This window comes from Malania oleifera, chromosome 4 (genome assembly GCF_029873635.1).
Source record: "Malania oleifera isolate guangnan ecotype guangnan chromosome 4, ASM2987363v1, whole genome shotgun sequence".
In the NCBI taxonomy this organism is placed as follows: Eukaryota; Viridiplantae; Streptophyta; class Magnoliopsida; order Santalales; family Ximeniaceae; genus Malania; species Malania oleifera.
In genome coordinates, this window is record NC_080420.1 from 2,657,880 (window position 1) to 2,684,659 (window position 26,780).

A 26,780-nucleotide genomic window follows, 5' to 3' on the forward strand; every position below is an offset into this window, starting at 1 on the left:
AAGTTTAAACCTATCGGATCTTAAGTTCAATCATAAATATAAGTATCCATCTTCTATTATATTTTTCGTACGTGAGATAAACCCACAGGTGAAATTCTCAATAATTTCTCGCTTGTGATTTCTAATCACTTCCCCGTAAATAGAAAAGCATTCTTGATCATTTAGTGTACCTGATTCAACCTCTCCCTCTTGGGTAGAATTGTCTCCTTCCTAGATCAAGTTTAGTTCTCCAACAATTGCTTAAGTGGTTTTACTCTTGCATCTTATGTTGTTGAGATTGTATTCCATGTGTCTTCAAACCAATTCTACCTTCCACTTCTTGATCTTATTTTGATCCATCTTCTAAACCTACAGGACCCCTTATTGGTTCAAGTCACACTTACTCCAACTATTAGCACATCAAGAAAATTAATTTCACATCTTAACCATACAATGTCGCTCATCTAAAGTTATGAAAGTCTACAAGTAGGCTTGATTCACATGAGTAAACATCAACTTAATCTAAAAAACTAAAGCCAATAGAGTTTTCAACCCAGCCATGTATATAAACACCAATTTTCAACTCTATTTTTCTAATGAGACGTGAAATTCTCAACACCTTCATAATAATATCAAGAAAACATGATTGTCAATGATTTGAGAAATTCACCTGATGCCACAATAAGACCCATAGCTGTAATTAAGACTACAAAGAAGATGACAAAGTATAAGACCCATAGCTGTAATTAAGACTACAAAGAAGATGACAAAGTAGCACCAATTAAAATTTTGGGTGCATAAATTGTATTGTGCATGCATTGAGTGCTAATGACGCTCAACTTCTTGTGTAGCTAATTTTCAAACTTCCAATCAGACCTATTGGAGTAACTTGATTGACAATTTTGTATTCATCAATAATACTAATTATTTCACCCAACATCCTACATATGATAAAGGAGACATTTCCTTGTTGAAACTTAAAAGAGTAGTTAAACCTTATCTCTTCTATGTTATGGATTCATAAAAAAATTAGTTGTTTTATGATTACAATATTTTAAAAAAAATATAACTATAACTAATCTATTCCTATAAATACACATTCTGAAAATCAAATGTAACCTAGTTATAATAAAATTATGATTGATCAAATTAAATTCAAATTTCAAGAATTTACAAGCAAGTTTAAGTAAACTAATACAAGGTCTAAAGCGAAGTTCTTTCAAGCTTAAAATTTGGATTCCAGCATCCTGAATGATCATAACGACATTTCTTTGCTGCTACCACAAAGGAACATGCCATGAAGCGCAGCAGGGAACATGGCAAGTCGCAAATAATTTAAAATTTTGGAGGAACAAAAAATACAGATTGAAGGATTCCAAGGGCAGTCTAGTTGTAAAACAGCCCTGCTTGAAACATCATGAGCTCGGAATTTCAAATCTCCCTTCTCCTTCCCTACAAGTGCACCCATTCGATGCTTTAGAAATGTACAAAGGCAGGTTCGGCACCAAGCTTAGACTTCAGCTGACACTGAGTTAACAAGTGAGAATGTTAAATGAAAATTCAACATAAATATTGGTATAAAAACGTAGATGATTCATTTTTAACCACCACCCTGGTTTGCAGCAGGGTTCAATCCCTTAGAAATAACACCAATTAAAATGAGAAACAAATTCAATGGAGAACAATAAATGTTGCTGTATATTTCTGTAAACATAATGGATACAAAATGCAATCAGCTCAATATGGGAGCATCAATGAGGACAAGAAATACATACGTCCGCCAGGCAAACACACTTGCCTCATTATGGCCAGATACAAATGAATAGGCCACTTGCTCGATTTCTTTCTCCTATTCCCTGCATCAAATAACCAGAACAATAATGACGGCTTTTCATGTTCCAACACTGCCCGAGTTCACTCTTTCCAACTCGCCATCTTTGCCATCTGGTTTTGAATCAGAATCATGGTCACCATCACGGGCCATCAAGCCCAAGCTCAAATCCAAACTTTCATTCAGATCTTGCCGTGCTACCTGTGCAATGTCAATTGCCTGAAACACAAGTCATGGTCAGAATTGCATCCAGACTTGTCAAGGTCAGAAATCACATTCAGACTAGCAATTTGGTTTTTATAGAAATATTTGATTTTCTTGAAATATCCAAAATTTTGTTCATAATATCAAATTTTGGATACCAAGATTGTTTTTTGAAAATTTTGAAAAAAAAATAGAAATTATAAATATTGAATTCCTTAATCCCAAACTCATAATAGAGAACTTGAATTCTGAAAAATAGGAATGTTGAGGAATACAAATGCTTCAAGGGGAAAAATTGAATTTGTTTTGTTCCTCAAGAAATCTTGAGGAGAATATTTCTTAGCTTATAATACAGTGCAATGCAATAACAGAATTCTCACACAGAAATGTCCAAATGGTCAAGGCCCATCAGTTCATCTTTAGTTTTATAGCATAATTAACCACCACCACCACCACCACCATTATCTCGTTAGTTGAAAAAACACCCATAGACAACTCATATGGGCTTTTTAAACAAATCAGTGTGTATGAACACTACAACAACCAAGCCTTTGATCCCGAAAGGTAGCTGCGAGCTATACAAATCCTTTTCCAGATGAACAGTATTTTTCTTATATAAGGGCAAAGTTCCAACTAGAGATCGCATAAAGAACACAGGAGAGAAAAATACAAAAGCACATCACCTGGCTTTCTTCCATTGGCACATCATTAATGTCAGGTTTTTCATCAAACCCATTACTTTTCGAAGTTGGCTCTGCCTCACTTGGGTCGGTATCAATTGGTTTAGCTTCATCATCAGCCTTCTCTGCAGCCTCATTTTTCTGTTCTTCCAGCACTGCAATCTGCATTTTCAGACATCCAAATAATCATTGACAAAAATCCAATTAAAATATTATCCACTTAGTTACATTCCAAAAGCAGCAATGCAAATATAGACCATCTAATGGATTTATAATGGTCGCATAAACCACATTTGTTATATGATGAACAAAGCGTAATGTGTAATTGTCACACACTTGGAAAATCCAAAGCCAAGAAATCTTCAGAGAACCTAAAACAATTAGCTGCAAACCATGGGGCAGCATGGTTGCAGGGTCAAAGGATAGGAACCCCATAAATTTGTGTTGTCTTTATCGATGTCCAGAAGTCAGTAGCATAGTTTAAAATTATGTAACCAAACAGGGAAAAAATTCTAAAAAATGAATGATCCTTCAACCATGTTTTTATCAAATATTATCCAGTGCTTAGCATCATTCTCAGGAAGTACCCTTCCACTGCACCTTTGTCCAAAAATGCTGATCATTGGAAATCCATCAAAATCTTATTCAATATGGGGTGTTTTTTTGGCGTTGGGGGAGGTGGGGGGGGGGGGGGTTGCGGGGAGGGTTCCTATATGAGTTTGAGGACTCAAATATCACCTCCATAAGGACAGGAATATCATATTGCTTGATTAAACTTGACAGAATGGATTTTTAGTTATGCATGTACAATCTTAAAAACAGGGCATAGGTATACATAACCAACCTTCTGCATGTAACAAGAGACCTCCAAAGGTGCATTTCTTTAATATGACAAAATCAGAGAGGACTATGAGCCAAACAACACTTGTGTCCTTATTTACTAAACTCATACAATCATGCGGTAGTATCCTCATTAACTAGTTCCACACAAGCCATGTGGTCATGTCCTCTCTCTCTCTCTCGCATAAATTTTAACAATAAGATGTCAAAATAAATTAATTGCATTACCACTAAAACTTAAGCGTTGCCCCCCTGCAAAATAAGTATTAAATTTTCAACCTCATTGCACAAGAAAACAAGGACAAATTCTGTGATAAGTATTTAGCACAAGCACTTCTATAAAGGGACTGTCTGCAAGACACTGACACTTGGACACTCCTCTAAAACTTTTCCATGCTTCTTTGACACTGTTAGTTCAAACACAATGAACCATATATTACTATATTGACAGACTTATGTTTTATTTATTCATAAAAATAATTACTTTAAACTCTACATTCACATATCTTTATTTTGAAACTAGTGCGTCATGGATAGAAGATAACTATACAAGTGTGGCCCAAAAAAATTCCAACAAAATCACACCCAGCCAAATATCCTCCCTAAAATGAACCCAGTCACCAATGCCCACAGTGAAACAAGTGAGCGAAAAAAATAATCAGATATCTGGGACACAAATTTCTAGAGACTCGCATGAGAGTAAGGATGTAAATGGAGCAATGCAAGAGGGGCAAAACCCGAACCTGCCCCACCTACTGCCCCAAATCCACCTCAAAGCATTATTTGCATCCCCATCCTTGCCTCATCAGGGAACCTCACCTCCCGCCATAGGTCCAAATCCGCCCCATCATCTATAAAAAGAACATACAAAATTTTGGGGAAAATTTATACTATTTTAATATAATTATAGATAACATAGCAGAATAATCTAAAATAAAATAAAAATAATACATAAAAAAGCTATGAGCAATTGAATGAAAATGCTATATTTATAGTTATACGTACACACACCCATATATATATATGGGTGCGTGTGTATATTTGTTTATTTATTTATATTCAAGGCAGATTCGGGAATGAATTTCAGTTAAGCGAAACAGTGTTTGGAACGGGCAGATTTTGGTGAGAAAATACATTTTCCACTTACTGCTCTGAATCTGCCTCAAATGACAAGATTCATCCCCACTATGCCCCTAATCCATTCAGGATCAATGCGGGATGTTCACCAACCTACTCCATTTACATTCATTACAGAGACAGCAAATCAACCCAATCTAATCTGATCTCTCCAAAGTTTCTACCCCAGCATCTCATAAGGTCCAAGACTGTCCTTGGCACTACCCAAATGCACACAAAAAGAAAAAACACCATTACCAACAATTTTCTAGCTGCAGAAGCAGAAAAATAAAGCAAAATGTTATACATTGTTTCACCACTCTTTTTGCACTAACAACACCAACAAGATATCCCCTTTTGCACAATTTATCTGATGTTAAAACATGATTAGAGGAAGCTGACCAAACAAAGAAGATAACTTTTTTACAGAACCCAAGAATGACAAATATTACCCCAAGGAAACCTGCTGTTTCTTTCAGCATAATTTTGAATAATAACTTCCAACTCTAAAATTCCCATTTGCGAGTACAAACATAACACAACAAATCCTTTCATTTAGGGGTGTGAGTCAAGCTTACTCCCAAGCTACTCAGAATTGACTTATCCCCTAACTCAATTCTACTCAAGTTCAAGTCGAGTTCGAGCTACTCAAGTATTTTAACGAGTTAGGTTCAAACTCAATAATAGTAATCGAGTTGAGTTTCAAGCCTAATCAAACTATTAAATTTTATTATTTTTATATTATATATGTCATATAGTATATATATATTTTATAAAAATATTTAATATTATATGTACATTATATATATTTATATATTTATTTAATATTAATTTATAATTGAGTTGAGCTCGAGTTTTATGAATTTGTAACCAAGTCAAGTTCGAGTTTAATAATTATGAAATCGATCGAGTTTGAGTCAAGTTTTGAGCTTCACATTTTTGAGTCGAGTCAAGTTCAAGCATTATACTGTATCAACTATCAACTCAGCGCAAGTCGACTCAACTCGAGTACACCCATACTCTCATTCCCATAAACTTTACACCAAATTTGAAAGCATCCAATGTCCAAATAAAAAAAAAACATACATCACAATGAATAGACTAGAGTTTGAGACCAAGGGAGGGGTTGTTGCTAGTGATCAAGAGATCATTGACGAGGAGATTAGTTGGGGGAGCATTTGATTTTGTATCATCCTATGATAAGGATTAGATTGGTGCCCTATACCAAGCACTCAGTCATAGTGGCCAAAGAGGCTTTTTGTGGAGTAGCAGATTAAGAGAGTGGAATTTGGAATGGACTGAGAGAAAGCACCAGCCACCGATGGGTTTAATTTTGCTTTCTTTCAGCACTGCTGGGATGTGGTTAGCTCTGACCTGAAGCATTTCAAGAATTCTATGCCAATTGAGGATTCCACAGAAAATGATTCCACTTTCGTTACTTTAGTTCCTAAGAAGAATCATTCGATCAGGCACTTTGGTAACAAGTGTGTGTAAGATTTTCCCATAGTCCTTGCTGATAGGCTTAAGCGGTATGGGATAATATTTCTTGTTTCCAGTCTGCTTTTGCTGGAGGAAGATAAATTTTTAGATCCTGTTCTTGTGGCCAATAAGTTGCTGAAGAAGACTAGAGGAGTAAGAAGAAAGGTTTAGTGTTTAAATTTGATTTGTGGAAGGCTTATGATAGGATGAATGGGAGCTTCTCAGATAGAGTTTTAGTAGGGAGAGTTTTTGGTGCAAAATGGAGAGGGTGGACTAGGGATTGTCTTTCTACTACTTCTTTGATGATTTTAATGAAGAACCCAAGACTTGGTTTTCCGCTTCTCGGGAGTGAGACAAGGGGATCCTCATACTCATTCCCTTTTTATTTTAGCTGCAAAAGTATGATCCAGAGGGCATTGATTGCATGCACTTGCAGTTTGCAGATGATACTATATTATTTTTGTCTGATGACACGTTCTCTTTTTTGTAATTTGCTTACTATTCTGCAAGTTTTTGAGTTGGTCTCAGGGCTTAAGGTTGGATAGGTATAGTTTAGGGGATCTTACTTTAAGTTTGGAGATGACTTCTAGTTTTTCAGGCTTGTGCATGCGAGGTGTTAGAGTGACCTTTGACTTATTTAAGAGTTTCTTTACATGGCAATCCTCAAGATTTTGAGATCCTATTGCTAAAATTTCCAAACATCTTGACGGGCTATTTTGTAGGGGGTTGCATTACTTTAATTTAGGCTCACCTTTCATCAACTCCAATTTTCTTTCTTAATCTAAGATTCCAGTTTGGGTTGCTGATAAATTTGAGATGAATATCAGGGATTTTGTTTGTTAGGAATGGGCGAGAGGAGAGATCATCTCGTAAGCTGGGAGGTTGTTAGGTTTATGAGTGAGGAGGCTTGGGTCTCAGTAACTTGGAGTCTAAGAACATTGCTCTGGTGGGTAAATGGTTATGGTGTTTCCCCTAGGAAATTAATTCTCATCGGCATGAACTAGTCGAGCAAATTTGAACTGCAGGGCAGTATGCTAATACTCGACTTTGAGTACCTCACGAAAGCACATGGAATTCATGTCACAGGTATTTCCCCTTTTCATTCATAGTGCTAAATTTAAAGTGGGAGATGGTTGTTGAATGTCAGGTTCTTTTTGGGGAGGATTTTTTGTTAGAAGGGCAGTGTTTTTCAATAGCCTTTCCTTCATTGTCTTGTCTCTCTATATATCATAATGCACCTATCCTTCTTTTTTTAGCATGGTTAATGACCTTATTTTTTGGGATTCCATTTCTGTAGAGATCTTAATGACAGGAAGAAGAGGAGCTACCTGCTTTTCTTTTGCTGCTAGATTCCTTTTGCTATCCCTATACCGGGATATCATGGTTTGGAGTTTGGATACTTCTGGTGTTTTCTCTTGCAATTTGTTTGACCTAGTCCTTGCCTTTTTTTTTCTGCCGTTTGACCTAGTCCTCGCATTTTTTTCTGTCTTGGTAAACATTTGTGGAAAGCTAAGGTCCCTTCTAAGGTTAAGGCTTTTGGTGTGGTCCATGTGGATGACCATTCTTAACAGAGTTAACACCCACAATTGAAGGCCATACAAGGCTTTGTCTCATGTGTGTGTGTGACATGCATGCTCACATTTTCCTTCATTGTTCTATGTTTTGGACTTCACGGAACAAATTCTTGCCTCTGTTGGCAGACCGCTGGGTATGCCCTAGCTCTTTAGAAGATTTTTTTTTGGTGATTTTAGAGGTTTTGAGAGGCATAAGGATGTGAAGCATTACAGTGGTTTTGGAACTTTTTTTATAAATCATAAAAGAGAACTTTATTAGTAGGGCATCAACAGGATGCCACCCAAGGACAGACAAAAATAAAAAAGATCACCACACTGCTGAGAGTCAAAAAAGTCAAGAATTACAAGAGAATTGATAAAAAACACCCACTATGCCAGCTCATTACATTAGCAACCCAATGGAGTCAGGGCGCAGGCGATCCTTCAAAAGCTCTCCCTTTCTTTCCCTCCACAAAAATCAAAATATGGCAAGGGGAATGAGGGACAAGGCTTTCCTCTTTTATTTGCTGGCTCAGATGCCTTTCCAGACCCATAACTATTCTCCCACAGATCTGGCGGTGACCCCCACTGCTGCCTGGTCAAAGAAGTGGCCAAGTTCCAAAAGTTCCTAGTCCAGGAGCAGTGCAAGAGGATGCGGTCAACAGATTCCGCATTTTCGGAACATAAAGAACACCTATTAACAAGGGGCAGCCCCCTTTTCAGCAAGTTGTCAAGGGTTAAAAAATCATCCCATATGCTGCCTCCGTGCAAAGAAAACAGCCTTAGTGGGTGCTGCTGTTTTACTGATGGATCTAACCTTGAATATGCCATTTTAATCCAGGATCCATTTTGGATCATTAGTAGTGTTTCAACAATGAAACTTGTATAAGCTGCCATAAAAGTCTGTAAGGTGTTCTGTTCAATTTCCCTATCAGCAACGTTTATAACAAAGGGAATGTTCCAAAAGACCCTTTGATCTGCAATCTGAAGATGTTTAGGAGCATACTCTTTGCAAGACAAACTGAAAATGGAAGGAAATTTTGCAGTGAGGGGCATTTGGCCACACCAAATATCATGCAACTCCGTAGGATCCTCTCTCTCATGCAAGGTGACACCAGTCATCGAAAGGAAGACCTTTGACCGGGTACTTAACGGAAAATAAGTGGATTTCCACAAAATCCCAAAGCATCACAAGGACAGTAGGATCATGACTTCTTGGAGGTAGGTGAGATTGAGTGGTTCCTAGCCACATGGGAGGATTTTTGAGTGTTCAGAAAGGAAAGACCCTCGTTGTCCTCTTGGTTTCATTGCACGAGGAACAAGGATAAAACCTGTTGCTGCAACTCAAAGTGAACAAGTTTGGTAATTTCCTAGCCCTAATGGAGAGATAAAATGTGGTGGCTGGAGGGGAGAGGGCTTCAACTTGACGGATTAATGCAAAATCTCATTTTTGAGTTGAGTGATCCTCACTCTAGAAGGGGAGTACCAATTCTTTGCACCAAGGAGGGAGATGGTGATCAGCTCACAATTGGAGGAGGAGGAGTCCACCACTCTTAGAGTAGCTCTGACCCCAACCTGCAAGAGGTTGAGTGTTCATGTCGCTATTGTATAAACTCCTGGAGGTTCTTTCTGATTGCTGTACAGAAGTTAGGCAAGCAAAGTTCGAGCATGGGTTTAAATAGAAAAACTGGTACCATAACATAATGGTAATGGATGTGGATGTGGCAGGAATAGCAGATGTTAGATAACTTGAAGTGGGTTGTAACAGACATGAATTCTTTTCAAGTACACACAATCTTACGTATATTGGTTTATTTGCATGTTTTAAGCTCTTAAACCTTCTTAAAGAAAGTTTTTGTGCATTTTGGATGTGTTAGTTCAACTAACTATATGGTCTTTAGTTAGGGGGGCAATAAATTTTGCATTTGCTTTCTATATATTTCACTTTTTCATTGATCATATGTGTGAAAAAATAATTAATAGAACAAAACATACACTCCATTAACCAATTATGCACATAATACATGCAAATAATACAATAAATTAAACAAGTTCTATTTTTATTTAATAAAGTAATAAAAATCTAATAAATTTTGAGCAACAAGTCATATTGTAAAACCAAACCTAAGCTTTAAACTTCCCCAGGCCAAAAGACTCCCCACTTGTGAGGGTAGGGGGAGGGTTGTCACAATGTAGACAGCCTTACCCCTGGTTTTGTGCAAAGAGGCTGTTTCTTTGGACTCGAACACAACCAACTAGTCACAAAGGAGCAACCATACCATTGATCCAAGACCCACACTCCCTTAAAATAATGATGAATAATCATAATTCAACATTAAATATATAAAGTATTAACAACTTGAACACAACAAAAACAAGAAAGAAAACATTGTTAAAGTTGAAAAAAGAAAGGAAAATAAATATCAAATCACTAATATTTTCAAAATAAATATTTAAAACTATGGGCTCAGGGAAGCTGAGTGGTATCAGATGCTCATTCACGAACATCAACAGTGGTATCAAGCTTTGTTTGTCTTGTGGAACTTTGGCTGGAAAGTAATGCTTGTATTTATTGAGATCAGATTTTTCCTATTGAATGTATCTCGTTTATCCAACTGCATTTCATATTAATTAAGGTCAACTATCGAATAGGCTCTTGTGAGCCTAAAAATAGACCCATTAGCATTGACACTCCATATCAATTCTCACTTCATCCAAACTTAAAGCAATTTTGTAAATAATATAGAGCTTGTGATGAGATGACCATCAATATTTAGAAATTTAAGATTTTTATTTTGTTTTGAAAAGTTTAGCTTTTGGTTTTGTCGATTGTCAATTTTTTACCCAAACAATTTCATAACCTAGTTGAATATATGGAAAAATTAAACTAAAAAAAATTGGTGAAAGAGTATGGTACAGGGCAATTAACCAGCCATTTAAACGCAGTCGACCAACCCCCTTTTCTTCTCTATTTCCTTGCACATTTGCAAAGGAATTTTGGTGCCACCTGATAGCAATCAATCGGTCCGCATAGGGCGGCCGACCGGCCAAAGAAATTTTGAATTTTTGAGTTGTTTCAATTTGATTGGTTGGTGGATATAGGTGTGTCAAGTCTCATTGTCATTGCCACATGTCTGACAACAACCAAGGTCATTGGTAGTTGTTGGTTGGTGGTTATTTTAGTTGAATTCGAATTTTTAAAATTCAAAATTCAAAATTGTTTCCCTCCACTTTGGCATGGTCTACAAATAGAGCATGTGGGAGAATTTTTGGGGCACATCCAAGTGGGGATAAGGAGGAGAAATACAAAGAGACTTTGAGTGTTTTTAGGGTATTAGAGAGAGTGCTTTTGGGGCACGTCCAAGTGGGGATAAAGAGGAGAAATACAAAGAGACTTTTTAGTATTTTTGGGGTATTAAATAGAGTGACACTGTGGGGAATTTGTGCAGATCATATCCTTTTCTCTTCTTGCTTTCAGGTTCTTTGGGGTGTGTGCATTCTAAAGCATGAATCCCCACTTGAAATACCATTGCTGCATTGATTCAAGGTCAGTCCTATCACTCTACTCTTGTTATTTTCAAGTTTCATAGTTTTTGCATAAGAATCGTGCTGTTATGTAGTGTGTTTGTTTCATTGTTCTTGCATTGAAATCATGTATTTCGTGATGCATATGTCACCTAAGATTCATTTAGAGTGAAGTCGTGGACTGAATTGGTAAAAAAGTTGCATAAAAAATGCATAAAATTGCATCTTTCAGAAAAGGGCATGCATACGGCTGATGTCTTGCAGGCGCAGTTGACTGCACCTTCCAATATTAAAAAATGTAGCTGCCACTAACTGTCAACGGTCGACCAGCCTACAGACATGGTCGACCGTCCAGTCCAGAGGCTAGGCTTTTGACCATTTTCTCTTAACATTTTTTTTTTTTTGGTTTTTAATGATGTTGATGGACCAAAACACACAATGTATGGTCAAGTATGTTTTCTAATATTTTGACATAATTTTATGGTTTTTCCGTTAAAAAAAAAAACCCAAAAATTCACTTTCTTAAGTGTTTTTAAAATTTCTTCAAATGTTCTCAAGTTTTCTAAAACAAAATTCTGGAATGAATGCTCATGATGTTGTTTTTGGGAATTTTCCAAATGTTTCAAGTTTCTTTTCAAACTCCGCCTGTGATGCACTTAATGTCCTAATTTTTTCACACACAACCGGTCCCAAGCCCGGGTAAAGGAGGAGGGTTGCGTTAGGTAGCTGACAGCTAGCGAAAATTTTTTTAAATCACTATGATATGAATCCTTACCGAATATTTGCTAGGGCGTCCCCTACAAGCGACGCATTGCACTTGTACCATCCGGGTGTAGCGAAAAGTGGGCGAGGGTGGGCTAGGTTGTTGCCCCGAAGCGGCGCGCCGTGTCGGCGCCCGGGTACGGTATCAAATATGCGAGGGTTCCTACATCATTCTGGACGTGAGCAAGTAAAGACGATAGTTCAGGAAACTAGGATTAGATTAGCAACTTGGAATATAGGGACACTTACGGGTAAAAGCATGGAAATTGTGGATACAATGATCAGAAGAAGAATTAATATAATATGCCTTGAAGAAACTAAGTGAGTGGGGGAGAAAGCTAGAGAAATTGATAAATCAGGATTTAAACTTTGGTACACTAGAAAAGAAAAACATAAGAATGGAGCAAGAATTATTGTAGACAAAAACTTAAAAGATAGCAGCGTTGATGTAAATAGAGTAGGGGATAGAATTATAAAAATCAAGATGGGATAAGGACAAGAGATAATAAATATCATTAGTACTTAAACTCCTTAAGTCGGCTTAGCAGAAAACATTAAGAGACAATTTTGGGAAGATATGGATAGTATTATACAAGGCATACCAGGGACAAAGAAAATATTTATTGGAGGAGATCTAAATGGACACGATGGAAGGGATAACAAAAATTATGAGAGGATACATGGAGGATATGGATATGGAGAAAAAAATGAGCCTGGGGAAATGATCTTAGACTTCACTATGTCATATGATTTTAGTAAAATGAATACTTACTTTAAGAAGAGAGAAAAACACTTAATAACCTTTAAAAGTGGACAAAATAGAAGTCAAATGGATTTTTTTTTTAACTAAGAGGGTAGATCGTTTATCATGCCAGGATTGCAAAGTTATTCCAAGTGAAAGCCTAACCACATAACATAGAGTCTTAGTGTTAGATATATGTATTAAAAGATGGAAGAAAAAGGATAAAATAAACCAGTGTAAGAGAACTAGGTGGTGGAACCTAAAAGGAGAAAATATAATAAAATTTAAAGATAAAATGATCAAAGATAGGGATTGGACTATATAGGATGGGATAGATACAAATACTCTTTAGAGTAGATTAGCTCTATCAAAAAGATAGAAAAAAGAGATTTTAGGTGAATCAAGGGAGAAAATCTCCGAATAGCAAAGAAAGTTGGTGGTAGGATAAAGAGGTACAAAAAGTCATAAAGACAAAAAGAATTTGGTATAAAATGTGGCAAAAATGTAGAAACAGGGATAACTTTGAAAAGTATAAGGAGGCAAGAAAAGATGTAAAAAAAGGTCGTTAGTAAAGCTAAATACAAATCATTTAATATTTTGTATGATAGATTAGATACAAAAGAAGGGAAAAGTGATATATTTAAACTTACTAAAGCTACAGAAAGGAAGAGTAAGGACTTAGGAAATGTAAAATGCATAAAAAATGAGAATGATATTGTCTTGGTTAAGGACGAAGAATTTAAAGAAATATGGCAAAGTTACTTTAGTAAGTTGTTTAAATGAAAACCAAATAGAAGACTTAAACTTAGAATTATCAAATGAGGAAAAGATTAAAAATATGAGATTTATTCGCAAAATTAGAGTTAACGAAGTTATGTTTGCACTAAAAAAGATGAAAAATGGGAAAGCTATGAGACCAAATAACATCCCAATTGAAGTTTGGAAATGCTTAGGTGATAACTGAATTATATGGTTAACTAATTTATTTAATATAATTATAAAAACTAAGAAAATGTCAGATGAATGGAGGAAAAACACTTTAATACCTATATACAAAAATAAAGGAGATTAAATTGTAATAACTATCGTGGAATTGAACTTATGATTCATACGATGAAACTATGGGAAAAGGTAGTTGAACAAAGATTAAGGTTAGAAACGAAGGTCTCAGAAAATCAATTTGGTTTTATGCCTGGGAGATCTGCCACAGAAGTTATATATCTTTTAAGAAGATTAATGGAGAAGTTTAGGGAAAAGAAGAGGGATTTGCATATGATATTTATTGACCTTGAGAAAGCATATGATAGGATACCTAGGGAAGTTCTATGGTGGGTTTTAGAAAAAAAGGATGCATGTAGTAGGCATATCAATGTCATTAAGGATATGTACGGGAAACCCGAATTAACCGAATTAACCGACCAATTTCGGTCGGTTTGGTTCGGTCAAGAAATAGGGTCGGTTCGGTTCGGTTACGATTTTACCAATTTTCGGTTAATCGGTTATCAGTTCGGTTAATATGAATTATCAATTCGGTTAACCGAATTAACCGAATTGATAATTAATGATTCTAGTGATTCTACTCTTATAGTTTAATACCAAAATATCTTTTTTATTAATAAAATTAATAGATGAGATGCTTAATTAAGCTCGAATTAGTAAAAAAGTTATAATTATATTCTGTTTTTAATAATTAATTTCAAATTATTTCGGTTAAATTCGGTTAACCGAATTACCCGAAAGGTAATTCGGTCGGGTTCGGTTCGGTGAGCTTCCTTTGTTCGGTCGGTTTGGTTATCAGAAATCATTAACCGAAAATTTCGGTTAATTCGGTTAATTAACCGAATTTGGCCGAACCGACCGTTTGCTCACCCCTAGTAAGGACTATAGATGGAGAAACTAGAGAATTTCCAATTACCATAGGTGTACATCAAGGATTTGCTTTGAGTCCTCATTTTTTGCTTTAGTGATGGACCAACTGACTAAGAGTATTCAAAAGGAGGTTCCATGGTGTATGTTGTTTGCAGATGATATTGTATTAATTGATTAAACTAGGGACAGAGTAGAGGCCGAGTTAGAATTATGGAGAGAAGCTTTAGAATCTACAGGCTTTAGGATAAGTAGAAATAAGACAGAATATATGAAATTTAATTTTTTGTAATGATAGAAGAAATATTTGAGACAAAGTTAAACTTGATGATAAAGAAATAAATAGCACTTGTAGATTTCGATACCTTGGATCTATTATGCAAGTTGAAGGAGAAATTGAAGATGATGTAATGCATAGAATTAAAGCAGATTGGGTAAAATGGAGAAGTACTTCAAGTGTGCTCTGTGATCGTAGAATACAATTAAAATTGAAAGGGAAGTTTTATAGGACAGCTATAAGACCAGTTATGCTATATGGATCGGAATGTTGGGCGACGAAGAAACATAATATCCAAAAAGTAAAAATTGTCGAGATGAGAATGCTTAGATGGATGATTGGTATAACATTGAAAGATAAATTAAAGAATGAACATATTCACAGGAAGTTGGGTGTAGCTCCTATAAAAGATAAGATAAGGGAGGGACAACTCAGATGGTATGGACACTTGCAACGTAGGCCACATAGTGCACCAGTGAGGAAGAGTGAGTTAGTTACTTTGGGGGCATTAGAAGGGGTAGGGATAGACCTAAAATAACTTGGGAGGAGATAGTAAGTAAGGATTTAATATCCCTAAATCTTTCAAAATAAATGGTACATGATCGCATAAATTGGCGAAAAAAGATTCAGATAACTGACCCCACCTAGTGGGACTTAAGGCTTGGTTTTGTTGTTGTTGTTGTTGTTGTTGTTTTCAAGTTTCTTTTCAATGAGTTTTTCAAGATGGGTTTGTGGTTCTCTCACCAAAAAATCAACTTTTCAAAGTAAAAAAAAAAATGGTTCGGAAAGTGCGCCACCTTGCTCAACTTGATGTTCGAATGGCATTTTTCAAAATAGTCACCTATGAAGTTGCTTGAGGGTGGAAATGTGTTTTGTTTTTCAACTTTAACTTGGTTTTTCAAGATATTGTTTATTGCAGAAAGTTCACTGAGAAATCAAAGTTTTCAAACAAAATGAAGACTTTTCAACTAAAGAGTTCAAATGTTTTCAGGAGATTTGAAAATCATCAAAATGTTTTCAAAGTTCTAATTTGAAAATGTTTTGATAGGCAGTCTACATTAGTAGATTCAGCCATATCAACCAAAATACAAAACAAAACAAAAAATTATTTCTTTCCTCTTCTCTCTTTCTTTGTAAGTTTTGTGTGTTTGTTTGTTTGTTTGGAAGGGCCTAAAGTAGTAGGGTCTTCATGACGTTAAGTCCTCGCATAGATTTTACAATAGCCTCTTCAAGAGGGTGTTTGGGTATGAAAGGGTTTCTGCAAAAAATATCAAGAGGGAGAAGTATGTTGCAGGTGGTCAATTGGCCGATGTTGCACTTAATTCTCCATGATTTTCAAATGAACTTTTTTCAAAAAAAAATTGTTTTTTTTCCCTCAAGGGAGAGACACAAACACACACACAACGTAAGTACAGTAATTATTCATGGAATGGGTGTTGTAGGGTGCTAGTCCTTTAAATTTCATCAAAAAAGAATCAAAGCTACCTTCCCTAGTCATAATTGTATTACCCAACCTAAATATCTTCTAAAATATTTTCCTTTATTTTGCCTTTCAAAACTAAAATAAAGTGGCGACTCCGTTTCTAAAATAAAAAAGGTGAGTTTGATAATCAATGGTTTGATTATCTACTACTTGGTTTTAAAATGGTCACCAAACTAGTTGGCAACCAAACAGGCCACCCAAGCCTAGTGTCAACAAGTTTATATTGTGTAATAAGTACGTTGGTAATATTTGCAATTATTTGCTTCAGTAGTACTATTGGGGTATAACTGTACAAGTATGCAACTTTTGTGTATTTTATTAGACTTATAAAATTTGAATTTGGAATTCAAGACCAGTTTTCCTCTCTCTCTCGCGCAGCCCTCTTCCCCCTCTCCTCCTTCCCCCTCCTCCCTTCCTCTTGTTTCTCCTTCTTCCCTTCTCTCTGTTTCTCTCTCTGTGTTCTGTTTCTGACTTTCTGTTCTGTACTGTAACAGTTTCACTCTCCTTTAAACCCTCTCTAATCTATTCTATTGCTGTATCTGTCCATCAATTTGGTGTCAAAGCCACTTTGATTCCATTCTACAACCTTCCCCTGCTGAAATTTTCATGTTTCATTCCCCAAAACATGCACAAAGAACCCAACCTTCTTGATCCAATTGTCTTTTACGATTATAATTGTTGCCATAGACCAAAGAATTTGCAGATATCCATACAAAACACAGATACACGATTGTGCTAGCACTGTTCAACATCTGCAATTTTACCACCAAATTACAACAGCTGCCACTGATTTTCAAACAACCCTTTGCCAGAAGATTTTTGCAATCAATATTTTTTGAATAGAAGATAATTTTATTAAAGCAAAAAACAAATTACAACATAGATGACAAGGATTTCTCCATGGATAACAACTTCACAAAAGATACAAAAAACTATAAACTACTAAAGAAACCAGGAACAGTAATACAAGTATCATTTACAAGAATGCTGCCCGCCAATCTCTCGTGAGGTCAAAGAGCGGTAATCCCCAAAAAAAATCCAAGAAAGTGAACCCAAAGGGATGTGAGGAAATTTGCTTTATCTCAAAGTAAGCATGTATAGGTTGAGCGACCTTCAACAAAATCCAAGCATTCCTCTCAAACCACAGGGTCCAAAGGATGACGAAGACAGCCACAAACAAAAGACCCTCCTCAACATTTCACCTACACTCAACAAGGTTTGGTTTGTTGTTGTTGTATTCAACAAAGTGTGCCCCTGTGCACCCCCTGAAGCTTCTTCAGCTGACAACCCTCGAAAATCCATTTTTATCAGAGTTTTCTTGACATGCTGCCACCACCAGTGGACGCACCACCCCTCAATTCCACCAGTAGCTGGAAGACAATTGGTGGAGGACCCTAGCCCAGCGGCTCATGAACCCCTCACACTGGCAACATGTGAGTGAAAAGCTGCCAGCACCTTCTGCAGCTTCTCAGAATTGCGAGAAATTGGTTCCAGCTATGAGATTGAGTTTCTTCCAGAACTTTTGAAGCTGTCAGACAGAAAACTGATTGATCATGTTCAATTCACATTTGACTTATATTTTGTGAGAAATTTGCTGCCTTTGTACCATTGACACTTCATAGTCAGAACCAGTGCTGCAACACCCTATTTCACGTTTATTATCTGCAAAAGATTGAAGTGAAATATTTGAAGAATCTCCTGAGACTACAAAAGTCAGCGTAAAGATCTTTCCCCTATGCTCAGAGGGGCCTTGGATTTGGATTTTTATTGGATTTGGATTATTAAAATTTGTCCAAATCCACCCAAACCCAAAGATCCGAAATCCATGCTCCCAAATGCAACACTCAGTAAATTTGCATGAACTTACGTCACTTGGACTCCACAGAAATTGATCTAAAATTACTTATCTAATTGATACTTGTCTGAATTTGCATCAGCCAATATGCTCTCTCTTATTGAAAAAAAGATGGGGAGTCAATTTGACATATCTAGTTCCCACCTAGTTGGCAATTCTCAACAATTGATAAAACCTAGAGGTCCTTGTGCTTTTCACAGCTGTTCAAGTCCTCATTTTCCCTTAGATTGGTTGGAAGACATGAAGAATTATTTAAGTTGGTATAGATCATATGACCACACTTATTTGTTGGCAAAGCAATAATGCAAAAATTTGGAAGGAACAGAAATTATCTGGGAGAACCACATAATACCATTTGGTTTGAAATGAGACACATTCGAAGAGAGAAATATGCCCCATATTTTAATAAGGAGCAACTAGTAGACCAATTGTGTTGTCTTAGGCAACTTTCTCCTACCGCCCCTGATTATTACCTTAAATTTAGAGACCTCATGTATCAATGTGTTATTCATAAGGAACCTAGAGGTGATGTTCCAGAAAGGTTGAGAAATGAAATTAGAAAGCAGATTATTTTGCAAAACTTAAAATGTCCCACCACTCTATTTGAGGCATACTGCATAGCTTTGAAAGGTGAGAGATTTCTCCAACAATCCACTCATAACACCACTTCTAACGTTATAGAGCTTCATCGTCCTAAATCAATTTAAGTGGTCAAGAGGTAGTCATAGCCCCACCCAGCATGTTCAAGAGAAAAATCAAATTGTTGAGGACAAACAATCAAATATTAGTAGAGCTCATTCAAATTTTTTCTATAATTGAGTCTTGTGACTATAAAGGGCATGATTTTTTTATTCTTGAATACAAGTCATGCATCTTTGGTGCTTTAATGCCAGAGATGGACCTTGACTTGTCACCAGACTTGATTTTGAGACTTGTGATGAACTTCAAGATGAGTTGTTGTCGATGACCCTGTTCTTCAACCTCAATTGTCCATTTCTAACCCAAAGAATGAGCAACAATTAGCTGCTTCATAATATGTTGGAAATTCTTTAATCATGGAACCTACTGTTGAAAACCCCCCCTTGAGATGATTTCTCCTCCATCCAGTAAATATTTGCCTCCACCCCTAGCCTTTTTCTCTTTGAACATCTTCTTTAACCAAATCTTGTGAAACATTTTCCATCTTCCTAGAATATGGACTGAGTTTGTATTTGCTTGAGTTGCCAATAGATTTGGATATTAAATTGATATCTTGTATGGAGGACTTGCTATTTTATTGAAGGACATTAGAGCCTTCTGTGCTACTTCTAGTTGGAGGATCTCTTAGATACTCCCCAAGGTGAATGAGATAATGCAGTTTGTGTCACTTCTTGAATTTCCTAGATATTTGACCTTGTTCCTGCTCATGGAGTTAATGCTACTATGCCATTTTAGAACTTGAGGTCAAATTTTCTCTAACAAGGGAAGTTTGATGGAGGATCACCAATGGAGAACTTTTCAGAATCTTTAGTGAAGCTATAGCTTTATAAAATAAGATTTTAAATTTGAAAATATTTAATTATTTTAAAAGTTCATAAGTTAGGTTTATTTTGTGTATTTTAAGTTTGCGATTATTTTGTAATTATTATTTTTAGTTGTATTTTGGGTGTATGAGTACCTTTTTTGTTCATTGTATTGGAGTTATTAGATTTGAGTTCAGAATACAACACCTGTTTCCCTCTCTCTCTCTCTCTCATGTAGCCCTTCTCCATCTCTTCTTCTTCCTTCTTATTCCTACTCCCTTCTTCCCCTTCTTCCCTACTCTTTTTCTGTTTCTCTCTGTTATGTTTCTGACTTCCTGTTCTGTCCTGCAGCAATTTATCTCTTCTTCTCCCTTTTTCTTTCTTCTTCTTTTCTTCTCCTTCTTCTATTTCTCTCCCTTAACCCTCTCTGTTTTTTTGTCTATTGCTATACCTGTCCAACATTAGTTTCTTCCAAAGAATGGTGTTTCTTTTTTATAAGTAATAAGTTTATTGATATAAAAAATGAACACCAAGTCCACAAGGGGTGTACATGGGATAAACAAATCAAAAACAGAAATTACAAGAAACTAGTAAATCAAAAACAGAAGAAAATGATTGGTTTCACAAAGTAGCCAACCAATCCATCAAAGTTGTAAAGAAAAATAGCTTCAGGTCCAAAATGGATCTTTCCTTATCTTCAAAACACCTACTATTTCTCTCCCTCCAAAGACACCACAATAAACAATGACAAACTATCAACCAAATAAACCCATTTCGATAACGACCAAATCTGCCTTGCCAACATGCTAGAAGTCCCACTACAGATTGCAGCATAACCCAGCTCACTCCAAACAAACCCAACACCATAACCCACAAGTCCATTGCAAAGGGACAATGAATAAAAAGATGATCGACCGTCTCATTATTACACTTGCACATGTAGCACCAATCCAATATCCAAACCTTTCTTTTTCGTAAATTGTCAATCGTTAAGCATTTCCCTAAAGCAGCAGTCCAAACGAAAAAAGCTACTCTAGATGGAATTTTCTGTTTCCAAATACTTTTCCAAGGAAAGCCACAATCTATGGAGCCCATTAAAATACCATAATAACCTTTAACCAAGAAGCCCTTCTCTCTATCAGATTTCCAGCACATCTTATTTTCACCAAACCCCTTCACTGATGCACCGTATATGGTATCCATAAAACCAGTCAAGGCCTCTAATGAAACTTACATCCCAAAACAAGACTCCATTATCCAACTTCATAAGCTCAGCCACGCTAGCTTCTGCAAGAGACATCTCACCACACCAATGATCTTGCCAAAATTTCACCTCAGTCCCATTTCCAATATCATATAGAACGTGGCAAGAAAAAGAAGGCCATCCTCGACTAATATTTTTCCCCAAACCAAATGGAATTTTGGAGCTTTGGACTCTTCCATTTGAGTAGAACTTGTGAGTTGCACGATTCAACCAGCCTACTGTATCTTGAGGGACATAATTCAAGAGGTGATATGTTGCACCACTTCATGAGCTAAAGTCTAAAACCGTAAAGAGGTTGAGTCTTCTTAAAGAGAATATTTCCACTTCTCAGCCTAACTACATCTGTGCTTCTATCTAATCTCTCAGTTATCTATTTTCATATATTCATACATATTCCTTTGTCTTTATTGTATTCTCTCTTTTTGCGTTTCTATTTTGGTTAGGAGGATTTCTTATTCTTCTTGTACATTTCCTATATCAATATAGTTTTTTTCTCTATCAAAAATCCTTCCAATGAATAGGCCAACTGTTCTTTTATACAACTGGATACAAAATCAAAAATAAACTTTTCAAAGGGGCAGCTGTACAACACAAATCTTCATAAGACACCACCTTCTCCCTAATACCAACTTAAAATCTCATAGACGTCTAAAAGGAATCCTAACTACTCCAATTTTGGATAAGAAAAAATAGTAACCATCCACAAGGGTACAGCAGGGAGAGGACAAGAAGTCATCCCAACTACTCCTAATTGCCCACTAAACTCCAAAGACCCAATCCCATATGGGCCATGAACTGCAAGAATGATCACCCATCCCTCAACATTGACAACCCTCCTCCATAGGTTATCTTTTTCAATAATGAACCTCCATACTTAAAATTCACAACCCTCCTCCATAGACCATCTTGTTCAGTAGCAAACCACCACAACGACTTCCCCAAAAGAGCTCAGTTAAATACCATGAAGCTCCAAAGACCTAATTCCTGTGCTTAACTGCTCACAAAATATCGTCTCACTTCGCTAAACAGAAGTTTGTTTCACTTTCACTATCCTTACCATTCCAAAGAAATTCCTTTTTGTTTTTTTCCCACCTTCAAGACACATGCCAGGATAAGGAAAAGGATAAAATATATACTGGCAAGCTTGAAAGAGAGTCTCTGCTGAGAATTTATATAGCCCCATTGGACAAATACAAATGCTGCCAACCTGCCTTCTTCCTTTTTGTTCTCTCACCAGTTGCTTCAATAGAAGCCCCTGAAGGTAAGTGTAAATATAACTTTGGGAGCAAAGTAACTTTATGTTCCAAAAAAGCTACAGCATCTTCAACATTACCTGTTTCCCCAACTGGAGCACCACCCTCCTAGATAACAATTTGAACCAAAAACAAACTGAAAACAAATTTGCACACAAAAAAAATCAACTGCTCCACACCATCATCACAAAATAACAGTGTCGTGAACAAATAACAAATAAGTAGTTGGCATCTGGTTGCCACCATTACACACCAAAAATCCTTTTGAGTACACCACCTTCATAAGATTTGTAAACTAAACTACTAAATGCTTCCAACATCATGACAAGCAAAAAAAACACAGACAACAGATCCCCTTGCCTAACACACACAGAACCCCACAAAATCCAACATGAAACCATTAGTCAAAAGAGGAAACCTACAATTGAATCCTTGCTAAACATTTGCTCCCAAATACTATTCTTCATAAAAAGTATAGCAAAATTTTTAATTCATCTGATCATTCAGCAATCCCAGGGTACTTAGTTGCAATTGAGGGGCAGTACACTAATTGACTAATAATACTGAGTCCAAATTTTGCTTCTGTCCACATGTGGATTGAGAATCTGAAATATTCTTTTCTAGAAATAAAGCAGAAAAAACCAGCATTTACAATTACAATAAAATCCATAATTCCAAAAGGAAACCTATTCTGCATTATAAATTTTCATTTAATAATCAATCAATACATAAGGGCATTTCAGAGATTGTTGGGCCTGTCCACATTCTCTAGAGGCATTTCTAATGATTGATTTTAGAGTATTTGGGAGGCATGAGAAGGTAAGGCCATTGTGGTGGTGTGCAGTGTTTGCAGTTTTATTCGATCTTCGGCTGGAGAAGAATGCTTGGGTTTTTCCAAGATTGTGGTTCATCTATAGATTTGAATTGGGGGAGGATTGTTCTTTTTCACTACATGCTGTTTCGGCGATACAACCTTTTCTGATATCCAGTGCAATTGGTTGTGTTAGAGAATTCTTCCCTATGGCATAGAGTTGTAAAAATTAGATATGGATTAGTTGAGAACGGGTGGGATACCAATTTGAGATTTAGATGTTCTTCAGAGAGTTCATGGAAAGCTATCTCTCAGATTTATCTCATTTTCATTCCCCATATTAAATTCCTATTGGTAGGGGTTGTAATATCCACTTTTCGAAAGATCCTTGGTTGGGGAATGTAGTTTTGTCCACCTCTATTCCTCACCTCTTTCACTTGAGCTTGGGCAAGATCCATTTCCTCTTTTGTTGCTGATCTAGGTGGTCCTATGCCTTCTTGGGATATTCACTTTTGAAGGTCATTGAATGATAAGGATTTGGTAGAGTTATCTTCTTTCTAATCTTGTTGAATAACTGTTGGTTTTCTTTGGAGGAGGATCATTGGTCTTGGTCTTTGGATCCTTCAGGGGTTTATTCTTACAAATATTTTCGTGCATTTCTGACTAAATCTAATTCTTCTTTTCCTCTCTATGAATCCAAATGGAAGGCCAAAGTCCCCTCTAAAATCAAGGCTTTCATTTGGTTGGTTGTGCTTGATAGAAATAAATACCAATAAGTTGTTGCAAATCAGGAGACATTTGAAGGCTCTCTCTACATATGTTTGTGTACTTTGTTTTAATTGTTCAGAATCTGCAATGCATCTTTTTATACAACTTGATTAATATGCTTAGATAGAGGGTACGGAGTAAGTTTATTTGGTTTGTTAGGTAAGTGTTGCGTGAGTTTGAGAGGTAGTGGAGTACTTTCTGGAAGTTTCTTTTTGTTGGTTTTGGTAGCAAAAAGGAAAGGGCAGCACTCTGGAAACGTGCTTTCTTTGCAATATTTTGGGGGTTGTGGATGGCGCATAATGCGCGTATTTTTTCAGGGAAGAAGTTGTCATATTTGCTGGTTTGGGAGAAGATACATTATTTGACTTCTCTTTGATGTGTGGGTCATAGCCTCATAGGAATTTTAAGGGGGTGAGCTTTTCAGATATTCAACGCAACTGGCAGCATTTTTTTTATTGTTAGGTTGCGCTGGCTTTATTTGTGCTTTTTGGTTTTCAATTTTTCTATATTTTTTTGCTTGGATTTTTACATCCTTGACTAAGGAGATGTCTTATTCTCCTGGTTGTAAATTCTTAATCTACCAATAAAATTCTTCTTTCTATATCAAAAAGTTTTGGTTCTCTTTTTGTATTAGCTTCTTTTGTCTTTAATTTTATTTTTATTTTGTTTTGTTTTTTGAGGATTTCACATCCTCTTTGTATATTCTTCTTTCTTAATGAACCTCCTTTTTTTTTTATCTCCTTTTTTTTATATCCCCAAAATGAAAAAAAAATAATAATAATCTACAAGGGACCTTTGACCAACAGTAAATTGATTTAACAACACATGCTAACACCATCCCAGTGTCATTGTACAGTAGTTGGAAGCCCTTTTAGGTCCTAACAACCTTTCATATCTTCTATATTGACAAACAGTGACATGACACACTCAATATTTGGCCCTAACTATGATAGAATAGCAAAATTGATAACCAAACAAAACCATTAACATAGGCTATGTCAGGTTATGGTTATAAATTATCTTCCTAACATTTTAAATTTTCTAGATGAAGATGCTCTAACTCAATTGCATAATAAACAATGTCCATTTTTCATTAAATATTGTCAAAATTCAACATTTCCAAGGTGTCATAGTAGGTAACCAAGTCATGCTGACTCATAGACCTTTAGAATGAAGGCAAACTCCCAAATCAACTCCCCACAACTCAGAACCAATTGTTCTACAATGCCAATTCCAAAGGCTTCTTCAATACAGTTGTTATAGTGTCATCTAAACAAAAGGTTTTGGTTAGTTCTCTTCGCACAAGGAAAAACAGATTTAAAGGGACTGATGAGGTAGTTTGGTTTGGTTAGTATTATCTATTAAGCTAAACCTTGATGCGCTCACAAATTATTGCATCCCTCATCCTCTTCTTGCTTATTCTGCAAACATTTCAATCACAAACATGTAGAGTTTTGTATGAATTTACTTCTTCACACTTCAAACCTAAACAAAACTAAAAGCCCAAAGAATTTTCAATGATCTCTCCCTCTACACGAAAAAATTCATACCAATGTTAATCCACAAACTGATGAAATGAGCAGCTAAATAATGTCCAATTCAGGTAATAATTCACCGGCACATATTTGATATGCTATCAAAAATATCAATTCATGCCAAAATTCTACAACAACCCTATAAACAATAAAAAAATAAACAAAGTAGAACTAAAACCAAAAAAAAAAACTGAAAATTATCAAGTAAAACATTGAATTTGACAGGGACGTACCGGCACATATTTAAATCTCCGACGAGGCGGCTCTTCGGTTGCGGCAGTGGTGGCAACGGCAGAGGCAGCGTCCTTGCCGGAGCTTTTGTCGCCGTTACTGTTGTTGCTGCTTTGGGAGATTGGGGTCCACTTGTAGAGGAGGAGATGAGAGCCGTTATTACCGTTAGTCCCGTTGTTAGTTTGGGAGAGATTGTTGGCCACGGCGGCCGCGGCGGCGGCGGCGGCACCGGATGGCGATACGTGGACCCATTTCTTCTTCCATTTCCTTACTGGACCGTTGAACACGGTGGCCGGACCGTACCGAGTTGAGGACCGGCCGAGTCGGGCCCCCACTCCCTCCATGTCCCTCCGCTCAAATCGGCGGCAACCGAGTGGTGGATCGGATCGTGACTCGCCTCGATCCCGATCCTTGTAAAAAGTCCCTCTCTCTCTAACTTTGTCTATGCTCTTTAAGTAAGGAAATGATTAGGTATTCTTAGCGCGGGGTTGGTTGGTTCTCTGATCAATCGGGACCGTCCAAAAGCGGGCCCGTAAAAGATCTGAATTTGCAAAAATTACACACAAAATATTTATTATTACTGGTCCTAAGTACGGACTTAGGCTGCAAACCTACTTCGTACCTGTCCTATTTTTAATTTTTAAAATTATTATGAAAAAATAAATAAGAGTTGAAGGCAATTTATTTTGATTAGAAGAGTAGTGTGAATAGTAAGACGTCTCACACGTTTATTATTTATTATTTTTCCTACTAATGGTAGTTATAATTTACATATGTTATTAGGGAATAAAGATTATGTGGTAACCACTTATTTTAACTAATGGACATTACCTCCTTTTCATTAATCATTTCATGTCTTTTTTTTTTTTTTTTTGATCTTATATAAGTTAATAACTTAATGTTGAGTTTAATATCGGAGTCTCTTTTAGGCTACATCAGTTGTCATCTATTCTCGAATTTTACAATTACCTTTTTTGTTCGAAAGTATATTGCATTTACTGTTAATTTTCTTTTATTATCACAAGGTTCAGATTAAGTCATCAAATAGATATCTTTGTGCCTCATGTACAGTGTTCATTAAATGGGTCAATACTTGTCGAGCAGTGTTTTTTTTTATTGTCTCATGAGTACGCTCATTAAATGGGTATTTGGAATTTCATGAATGGTATTAATTAGATGTGCTAATTTTTATTTTTATTTTTTGCATAGTAGCATATGTTTCTT

The 26,780-nt window shown here is 36.3% G+C and overlaps 1 protein-coding gene across 1 annotated transcript; it reads right to left on the reverse strand.

Moving 5' to 3' along the window:
• Positions 1-1,551: 1,551 nt before the first annotated feature.
• Positions 1,552-26,019, reverse strand: LOC131153131 (uncharacterized). Its single transcript, XM_058105209.1, has 3 exons — positions 25,559-26,019; positions 2,698-2,856; positions 1,552-2,029 (listed from the first exon to the last, which is right to left on the reverse strand). The coding sequence occupies exons 1-3, from the start codon at positions 25,898-25,900 to the stop codon at positions 1,871-1,873; spliced, it is 660 nt and encodes a 219-aa protein (XP_057961192.1). The 5' UTR covers positions 25,901-26,019; the 3' UTR covers positions 1,552-1,870.
• Between the last annotated feature and the right edge of the window lie 761 nt (positions 26,020-26,780).